At 20.4% G+C, this 11086-nt stretch overlaps 3 protein-coding genes across 3 annotated transcripts in view; 1 reads left to right on the top strand and 2 right to left on the bottom strand.

The window, feature by feature from the left end:
* Nucleotides 1-2048: 2048 nt before the first annotated feature.
* PRSY57_1243100 (ubiquitin-conjugating enzyme E2, putative) lies at nt 2049-3257 on the top strand (the record flags this gene model as incomplete). The annotated part of the gene is made up of 1 exon (XM_012908844.2): nt 2049-3257. The coding sequence occupies one exon, from the start codon at nt 2049-2051 to the stop codon at nt 3255-3257; it is 1209 nt and encodes a 402-aa protein (XP_012764298.2).
* Nucleotides 3258-3672: 415 nt separating this feature from the next.
* PRSY57_1243200 (microtubule associated katanin, putative) lies at nt 3673-5132 on the bottom strand (the record flags this gene model as incomplete). The annotated part of the gene is made up of 4 exons (XM_012908845.2): nt 3673-3710; nt 3812-3862; nt 4008-4079; nt 4181-5132. 4 exons carry the CDS (start codon nt 5130-5132, stop codon nt 3673-3675), a joined length of 1113 nt encoding a protein of 370 aa, XP_012764299.2.
* Nucleotides 5133-6120: 988 nt separating this feature from the next.
* PRSY57_1243300 (double C2-like domain-containing protein, putative) overlaps nt 6121-11086 on the bottom strand; it is a gene marked incomplete at both ends in the record, with an annotated part of 6859 nt that continues 1893 nt past the window's right edge. The window contains 4 exons of the mRNA XM_020115100.1: nt 6121-6392; nt 6649-6717; nt 6915-8517; nt 8818-10977. Of these exons, the coding sequence (XP_019970253.1) occupies nt 6121-6392; nt 6649-6717; nt 6915-8517; nt 8818-10977 (4104 nt within the window). The remainder of the gene's footprint in view (nt 6393-6648; nt 6718-6914; nt 8518-8817; nt 10978-11086) is intronic.

An 11086-nucleotide genomic window follows, 5' to 3' on the forward strand; every position in this document is an offset into this window, starting at 1 on the left:
GTTTAGAATGGATTAGCTAGCACACACACAAAAAAAAAAAAAAAAATTAAAATATCACGTACGAAGAAAAAATTAAGAAGAAATTAATATTTTTTGGAAAATGTATATAAATGTATAGTAAATATATATACACTTTTAAGTGTATTATATCATTTATTTTTATATATTGTATATATGTATATAATGTATATATAATATTCCTTTTTTTTCTTTTTTTCTTTTTTTCTTTTTTTTTTTTACTCAATAAATATATACCTTTATGTCTCCTTTTTTTTTTTTTTTCTTATTCATTTACTTTTGAAATTTTTTATGAAATAATAATTAACATTATTATTTTTCTTATTATATGTATAATATATGTATATGCATTCATTAATGTAACATAAGAAGTATTGAGATGCATGAAGAAACTATAAAAACGAATAAACTTTATTTTGGAAAAAATGAAAAAATAAAAAATGATGCCTAAAAGAAAAAGAAAATATAAAAAAGAAATAAAATTATTATAATCTATAATAATTTCAATTATTTTTAAAATAAAAAGAAAAAATATTACTACTATATTTTTTCTAAATTATTAAAAATTATTTTTGTTTCAAGGGAAAATATTATACATATATAATGCATATGTATTAAACATATATAAGAAGGAAAAAAGAAGTTACATACGTATAAATAAATATATGTATATATATATATATATATATATATATATATATATGTATATTATAAATGGAAATTTAATTCCAATAGATTTATTAAAATGAGCAGAAAACATTATTTATTTTTTACACTATTTAATTTAATTCATAATTTTATTTATATATTAATATATCATTAAAAACATCATTAGAAACACTTCTTAAATACAATTGGGTTTATAAAAAATATTTTCTATATAAACTTTTTTTTTTTTTTTTCAAATATTATCAATCTTCTATAATTCATTTTTCAATGTATAATATATTCAATAATGAGAACAAAATAAAATATCACACCTTTTTGGTTGTACTTAAATTTCTTTTTTTTCTTTTTTTTTTTAATTATAAATCTACAAAATAAATAATATGAAGTAATAAGAAAAATTGAAATGTTATTTTGGTTAAGAATATGAATATATATAAATAAATATATTTAAAAAAAAAAATTCTTTACTTATTTTATCATTTCTGTAAAACATTGAGTTAAATATTATATGGGTCCTTTAAAGGTAGTCTTATAGAAATTTAGGTGAAAAAAAAAAAATAAAAATATATACATATATATATATATATATATATATATATATATATATATATACAATAATATAATAGAATGTATAAATTTTAATTAATATTTAAATATATTTTTTTATTTTCTCAAATTTTATGTTATTTATTTTTATTATTTTATTTTTTTAATTTTTTGTGTGCACACAACTATGAGTTTTTCTTGAGAACAGTGCAAATAAAAAAAAAAAAAAAAAAAAAAAAAATTGTTCTCTTTCAATCTTGCGTGTAAGGTTTTTATATGTGTAATTATCGGTTAAATTATAATATTAATTTGTTGTTTATTATATATATATATATATATTAATAAATAAATAAAAAAAAGAAAAAAGAAATGGACCTTTTATTAATAATTAACGGTGAACAGACCTATATATAAATATATATTATATTATGCATATAGGTATAAAAAAAAAGAAAAAGAAAAAAAGAACAATATATTATGGTTTGTTCCTGATTTCCAATTTTTTTTTTTTTTTTTCATTTTTTTAAAGATAAAGTATAAATATGTACATATATATTTTAAGTTTTAATTATATAATATGATAAAATTTTAAGAATAAAAAATTAAATGATTTATATATAAGGGGACATGTAAAAATAACCACAGAACAGAAAATTTTATGGAAAAAAAATACATATATATATATATATATAACATTCTACACACAAAAAAATAATATTAAGGTATTTATTTTTTTTGTGATCAAAAAATTATCAGTATTATAAAATAAAAAAAAAAAAATAAAATAAATAATAAAATAATTGATATATTGTACCATGTGGTATGATAATGAACGAATTGTAGAAGAAGAAGGAATTAGCAGATTATTAGTTGGAAGAACGTTTGCATATTTCCCAAAATATGTAGATGGTAAAAATAATAGTATAAGTAGTGAAAATAAAGAGAATTTAGATAGTATAGATAATATAACATATGATAATAAAGAATATGTATTAATAACACAAAGATTAGGTAGAACAATAATACCATTAAACCCTGAATTATTAGCACAGTCTACATTTGATCAAGATATTATTGATGGGTATTTAAATGAAATACATAAAAATGTACATAATTATTCTATACTAACAGAATATTCATTTCTTATGAATGAAATACCAAGAAATTTTTATTGTTTACCACAAATAGATAATTTATTAATATGGGATGTTTTTATAATGTTATATAGTACTGTATATAAAAATGCAAAATTAAAATTACAAATACGTTTAAGTCATAATTATCCAAATACATGTCCAGAAGTATTTTTTATAACACCCATCTTTCATCCTTTAGTTAATATTCAAACAGGAAAATTAAATTTAGGCACTAGTCTCTCGAACTGGGATCCTAGTTGCCATTATATGTCTCTTATATTTTTATACATAAAAAACCTTTTTTATTTACAAGAGGAATATAATAAAGAAATAGTAGAAAATCAAGAAGCGCTTTTTTTATTAAACAATGATAAAGATGAATTTATTAAAAATGTTCAAAAATATATAAATCAGGGTAATAAAAAAATATATGATCATATGGAAAATTGTATGTTTAATTTTAATCAAAAGGAAGAACATATTGAAATAAAGGATAAGTTGGAAAATATTAAGACTGACCAGGTATGTGCTAGAAAGGCTGAGGCTTTTGTACACTGGTTGATCAATGAATACTCGATGGAAAACACAAATGGAGATGGAAACACAACAAATGGAGATGACAACAATATAAATGGAGATGAGAACAATATAAATGGAGATGAGAACAATATAAATGGAGATGAGAACAATATAAGTGGAGATGAGAACAATATAAGTGGAGATGAGAACAATATAAATGGAGATGAGAACAATATAAATGAAGACGAGAACAATAAGGAAAACATAAAAAGGGATGAGACAAATGAGGAATACAATCAAAATGATAATATAAATGTTGAAAAATATTCAATGGATAATTATATAAATAATGTTAGTACAAATGAATAAAAAAAAAAATAAAATAAATAAATAAGAATTACATATTACACAAAAAATTACTTGGATATAAAATAATATAAACAAAAAAAAATAAAATAAAATAAATAATAATACATACATAAATATATATATATATATATGAAAACATTTATATATATTTATTTTTCAAAATCGTAGCAAATATATTTTTAAAATTACTTAAAACGCAGTTTAATATACACACCCAAAAAAAAAGAAATTGATATCAGATTATATTCTGTTATAATAATGAATACTGTTTCTTTTTTTTTTTATAACATTTTAAAAAATACAACAAATATTAATTTTATTCTGAAAATATTGTAGATATGATAAGTTTAATAATAATGCACACGTTTTAAACATATTTGTAAAACCATACATTTAATAATGTAAAATGAGAATGTTATAATGAAGGTTGCCACAATGCTATATTTAAGCAGCCTAAAAAAAAAAAATTAAAATAAAATAAATAAATAAATTAATATATATATATATATATATATATTATTTCATGTATCATGTGTTTCTTGGTCGTATTTTACTAGAAGCCAAAACGGAGCACTTCGGATTAAAACTAACATTGTTGGGAGGGCCTACAAAATAATTTTAAAGTATATAAAAAAGGTGATATATAAAAAAATTATATACATATATATATATATATATATATATATATATATATGTATTTACTTGTTATGATTTTTTATATTTATTATTTCGTGAGTATATTTCTATTACCTTCATGTCCATATAAAGTTGTTACATGGTTTCCTCCTTCAGACCAAATATGAATGCCCGCATCTTTCCCCCCTTTGAAAATGTATACATAAAAGAAATATATATAAATATATAAACAAATTGTTATTTTTTATTTTATTTATTTGTTCGATTATTTCTCCTTTTATTCTTACCACACATGACATAGTGACCATCGGGTGTAATGGTTGGCATAAAAAACATATCATTCCTATTTTGAAAATAAATATTTTTTTCATTTGTATTATTTAATGTCTGTTGACGTTTATCATTTATTTGTGAATACGTATATTGGTTAATAATATCCTTTGTTGTATTGGACATGTCATATTGTTGATTTGCTGAACGTGGATATTTATAAGTACAAATATAAGTACCTGTAATAGAATCTATTTTATAATGATTATTATGATTAGTAGAAATAATAATATATTTATTATCTGGAGTAAAAAATAGGTTGGTTATAAATTCTTCATTTGTCATAATATTTTTCAAATCTATAATATTGTATTCGCCACGATCATACATTAATAAATCATAAAAATGAATTTCTTTTTTACCATAGGATGCTATAAATATATGGCCTTCATTATCAAAACAAGAAACTGGTCTTACAAAATTTGACTTATAAAGAATTAATGGGGAGTCACAATTAAAATAATATAACTTTACATGTCCATCATCTGAATTAACAAGCATTAATTTTTTATTATAATTAATAGAGATACCATTTAATTCACATATATTTCCAATTTGTGGTAACGATTTTATATATTTATTTTCTTTTATATCCCAAAAACGTAAAAATTGTTTATGTTCCGTATTATTAGATTTTGTGGAGCATATAATTACTTCGTTTGTATTGTTCAGAAAACGAACAACATCCACACCAGATTTTTTACTATATAAAGTTTTTATATTATTACCTTTTATTAAACTATATAATGTAATTGAATCGTTACCATTAGAAGCTAATAATAATTCGCCATCACAACTCCATGATATATTTTTTGTAATGGATTGCTTATATTTAAATGCTCTTATTACATTAAAATTTTTTACTGTATCATCCGTTAATTTTATTTTTTTATAAAGTATTGAATTCATTATATATATATATATATATATATTTGAAACATATATCCCTTTTTCCTTTTTTTCGTCTTGCACAAAAAAATGTATATGAGAAAAAAAGTACATGTACAAAATGTATATGTTTCTCTTTCAATATATATATATATATATATATTTATATATTTATTTAATTATTTGAATAAAATAATTTATTTATATTCTATAATAGTTTATAGATTCATTATTTCATTGTTTCATTTTGAATCTTCATATATTTTGTGAGCTAATCAATTTTATCTTACAAAAATGAAAAAGATTCAGAAATTTTATAACATTATTTTTGTGAAGTCATTGAGTAAATATATATATATATATATATATATATATATATATATATATATATATATTATCTAAATAAATAATAAAATAAAAGAATAATATATATATTATACATATGTATCTTTGTAATTTAAGAAAATAAAAAGAAAAACAATTACAACTAAATGTTACATATATAAATAATAAAATGGGGGATACGTTTATAAGTCATATATATTATATATATATATATTACATATATTATATATATATTACATATATATATTATATTAATTATTATCTGGGAATATTTGAACACAGAAAAATATATTTTTAAATGTATTAATAAAAAAAAAAAAAAAAAAATTTAATTTTGTGTATAAGAATAAATTTTAACATATAATATTACCAATTTTTAATATATTCTACGTGTTTTATTTAAAGGAGTAAGTATAAAATTTGAATTATAAGTTTTTTTTTTATTTTTAATAAGAGAGTTATTTTATAAAAGCATCCATATATATATATATATATATATATATTCAAAGAATATATAAAAACAATGAAAAAAAAAAAAAACATACACATAAAATGAACAGCATATATATAAATGGGTTTTTTAAAAATAAAAAAAATATATATCAAGTATATGCCATATATATATATTATGTATTCTTTTTTTATTATATGTATCACTTCGTAATTAATTTTTTCGGACGATGACAATTTTTTTTTTTTGTGGTGATTTTTTAGAAGATGGTTCTTCTATAAAACCTTTAAATAGATTACTTCCTTTTATATCTTCATATGCTACATTATTCATTTTCTTACCATAATGTGGTTCATCGAAATTATAATTTCCTTTTCCTATAAGATCATGTTTTCTTTTTTCATACAAATATCTTGCAATGTTACTATCTTCGAGGTATTCTTTTTTATTCCTAATACTATCATCTATATGACTAAACGTGGAATCTAACAGAAAATAAAAAAGTATGAAATTTAATATATGAAATATGAAACCATTTTGATATACTATATAAATATATTCATATAAATGTATGAGTAATATTTTTTTTGTACAAAAAAAATAAGTCAAACACGAGATATCATATATTTTGTTATCTTTTTTTTTTTTTTTTTTTTTTTTTTTTAATATTCTGTTCAAATTATAAAATATATATAATGTTATTCCTTCATATTTTTAATTAATATATATATTTTTTATTACCACTGTTTTCTTTACGATTAGCATGGACTTTTATGGTTCGCCTTTTCTTTTCTTGGTTATCATAAAAATCTAGTAAAAGGGGAAAATTTAAATAAATAAATAAAAAAAAAATAAGAAAAATAAAAAAATAAAAAAGGTGAAATATACATATATATATATATATATATATATATATATATATACATATTGTTCATATTATATATACTAGTAATTTATGTATACATATTGTATATTCTCCATATATTTTTAAACATTTATATTCTTACTTGACGCTTTTGAATAAATTTGATTCAAATCTAATTTTTCATCAAATTTATTTAAATATTTATTCTCTTTTATATTCTTATCATATTCATAATCACTTATTTCTTGTATGTTCTTTGATTTTATTTCTCTTTCATTATTATTCTCATCGAATGTTGCTTGCTTTCCTATTTTGTATTTATCTTCTATATCCTCTTTTTTTTTCTTTCTTTTCTTTTCCTCTTTTTCTTCTTTTTTCTTCATTTTTTCATTCTTTATTATATCATACTCTTGTATTTCATCTATTTTTATTGGTTCTTGTACTCTTTTTTTTTTTTCTTCTCTTTTCATTTTTTTCTCTCTTTTCATTTGTTCTTCTTCCCTAATTTTTTCCTCCTCCCTCATTTTTTGTTCTTCCCTAATTTTTTCCTCCTCCCTCATTTTTTGTTCTTCCCTAATTTTTTCCTCCTCCCTCATTTTTTGTTCTTCCCTCATTTTTTGTTCCTCCCTCATTTTTTGTTCTTCCCTCATTTTTTCCTCCTCCCTCATTTTCTGTTCTTCCCTGATATTTTCATCTGCACTAATTTTTTCTTCCTCTCCCCTTCTGATTTTGTCTTTCCTTTCCTTTTTTTTTTTTTTTTCCTTATCCTTTTGGATCATCCTTTTGTAGCTCTCTTCCATTTTGTTTCTTTCATTTTTTTTTTTCTCCAATTCATTAATTTTAAGCATATATGACATTTTCCTTTCTAATTTTTCATTTTCAAAAAGTTCTTTTTCCTTTTGTAATTTAATTTTTTCTTCAAGAAGTAGCTGTTTTTCCTTTTCTTCCCTACGAATTTTTTCCTTTTGAAATTGTTCTTTGTCTTTTTCTAATTTTATAATATCTTCTTGTAGTTTTTTTTTTTCTTGTTCAAAATAAGCATTTGATTGTATTAATTTGTCGAACTCTAATTTATCCTGTTTTTTTTTTTCTTTACTTCTTTTTTTTTTTGTTTTAATATCATCACATTTTTCATTTATTGTATATTTTTGGGGTTCCTTTACTTGTTGAAATTCATTGATGATAGTTTTTCCTTGTCTCAAATTATATATTTCATCTTGATTATTTTCCATATTATCTATATCATTATAAATATTTCCATCGTCATATATTTTATGATTTTCATAAATGTTTATACTGGGTTCGTTTTTTATAAAAACCTTTTTATTTACTACATTTCCTTTTTTTAAAGAGCTATATTTTTTATCCTTATCTAAATTATTAATAAATTCCTCTTTATCAAATGTATTTTTAGAAATATCGTTTTTATCAAATGAATGTATTAAATCTGAAGATTTACTTACCTTTTTATCTGTTATGTGATGATGATCTTCTTTTTCTTCATTATCTATATTGGCATCTTTCAATTTAGTATTTTTAATTTTCTTATTTTTATAATTATCTTTTTCATGTTTTTTTTTTTCTGTATTTATATCGGTGTGATCATCATGGAGCGTATCGTCTAAATTAGTTGATGAAAATATTTCTTTTTCTTCTACATCATCCATAGTTTTTATATCTATATTCTGATCATCTGAACTCTTTTTTTTCTTTTGCGAGTTTTTTATTTCTGCCATCCTCTGCGCCTAAAAAAAAAAAAAAATAAAAAATAAAAAATAAAAAAAAAATAAAAAATAAAAAATAAAAAAAAAATAAAAAAAAAAAAAACATATAAATAAATAAATAAATATATATATATATATATATAACTTATATACGACATTCTATGTGTTATATGGAATATATTATATGTATCATATGATTTTTAAAAGATATATATATTTTTTTTTATTTCTAAACAAATAAAAGGTAAAAAAAATTTATATATAATATTATTATATATATATATATATATATATATATATATTATTTATAATATTTTATACCTTCTCCTTTATTATCTCCATCTTACGCAACTCCCTTTGTGTAATTTTGACACATGTGATAATATAAATATAACATGATATAAAATTTCCAGGAAGACTATACAAACAAACAGCAAGAGATAAACAGAGGGATCGATCTCTTGATTCTAAGATAGCTAATGTACTTATTAATTTATCAGATATAAATTTGGATTTGTATGTATTAAAATGATATGGGAATCCTAACAAACGATGACTTTGAGGTACTTTATGATACAAGGCTTTTTTCCAATCTTCTATTTTAAGTTTAGCTAATAATACATCTTCTTTTCTAGATGTATTTAATTGGTGTAATAATTCTAATCCTACTTGTAAGAAAATTTCTAGGGTTTCATCACGATTCCATCTAGTGGATAAATTTCTAGAGGCTCTATATATATTAATATTTTTTTCAATATTAGTTCTTAATTCTTTAGCTATTTTATCTAGTTCCATATCTTCCATTTTGTGTGTGAAACTTTTGATTGTAAAAGATGGTTGTAAACTATATTCAATAGATGAAAAAGGAAACCAAAAATCGAATTTCCAATAATCATACCAAATATTTAAAGGACTAGAATGTTGTAAATTAACATAAATATTTTTATGATTAAATATTAAATCAATAGTTTTATATGGTAAAGAAGGACCACCAATAGGTATATCATTTATTCTATTTTTAAATAATTGTTTTATATGTCTTTTAGTTTGTTCTTTAATATAGTTAATATCTGTATTATTTTCATATCTTTGTAGAAATCCATTTCTTAAATGAGATTTATATTTTGATTCTTTTAATTTTAGTTCTAATCCTTTTAATCTATTATGATCAATAAATCTCTTTTTTAATATATATACATTACCAGTAGTAGTTTCCCAGAACTTCACTATCCCATAATTTTTTTCTTCATTATATTCAAATGTAGCAACCCATGAATGTTTCTGTTTATCCCATAAAGTACCAAAACATACAAAGGCTAAAACAGGAATACCTAAAAATAAACTACACAATAATAAACTATGATCTAATGCATTTCCACCTTTTAATTGTAAGGTAAAGTCAGGAGTAAAAATAATATTTTCCTTTTTATGTATAAATGGTATACATCTAACATAATGAAATATTGCATTCATAGATTCGGCACAATATGGTGATTTAATACTAGTAATTAATGTAGGTAAAAAATGTTTTTCTTTTCTTTGATTTATTAATTCATAATTATAAAATCTTGGTGAAGTATTGACATCTGTACAATTTTCAGGTATAGACTTTATAGTTTTTAGTACTTCCATATATAATTTTTTTAATTTATTATATTTTTCAGCTAATTTTATAGGAAAATTCATAGTAGTATTAAAAGATACGGGAGCTACAATTTTTTTTTGGTTAGAACTATTTCCTAATATATCTGGATATGTCCATATACTAAAATGAATATTTGACATTCTTTGATCATCATGTAAAAAAGATAATTTTTTACAACCTCTATAAACAACTGTATCATAAGTAATCTTTACATTTGTTTCTAAATCTATATGTTCTAATTTTGTTTTATTTCTTCGAACATTTTTTTCATTAAAAAATATTTCATAAGGACTAATAGAAATACCACCAATATATACAATATCTTCTGATTTACCCCATACATCTATATATATAAGTCCTTTTTTACTAAGATTCTCATAATTTATATCATTCTTATTATTAAATCTTAAGGGAATAGAAATTTGACTATCATAATTTGGGCTCAATGTCTTCTTCATTAATCTTGTTCTCCTACTAGTTTCATCAAATGACACTTCAACATATGTATCAAGTTCTTTTATATTATCAACAGTTATTATCTTATCAATATTAAATATATGTACAATTAAATAAGGTTGTTTAGAATCAATATGATATATGTCACCTCTTTGTCTATAACGAGGTACTCGATTAATTATTACTTTACCTTCGACTGTTCCTAATTTCCATTCATTTAATTTATTTTCCCATCCTTCATATTTTGCTTCTTTGATTAACCAAGACGGTGCCTCTAATTCATGCATAACATATGGATAGTCTACAATACCTTTGAGGGAAATTTGACACGTACCAATTTCTCTAGCACTTTTTGGTGCTGACATGTCTTCTACTTTTATCTGCAAAGGTTTAACATATAGAGGACGAGAAATATATAAATATAAATATAAATATATATATATGTATATATATATATATATATTTTTTTTTTTTTTTTTTTTTTTTTTT

Source organism: Plasmodium reichenowi, chromosome 12 (genome assembly GCF_001601855.1).
Source record: "Plasmodium reichenowi strain SY57 chromosome 12, whole genome shotgun sequence".
In the NCBI taxonomy this organism is placed as follows: Eukaryota; Apicomplexa; class Aconoidasida; order Haemosporida; family Plasmodiidae; genus Plasmodium; species Plasmodium reichenowi.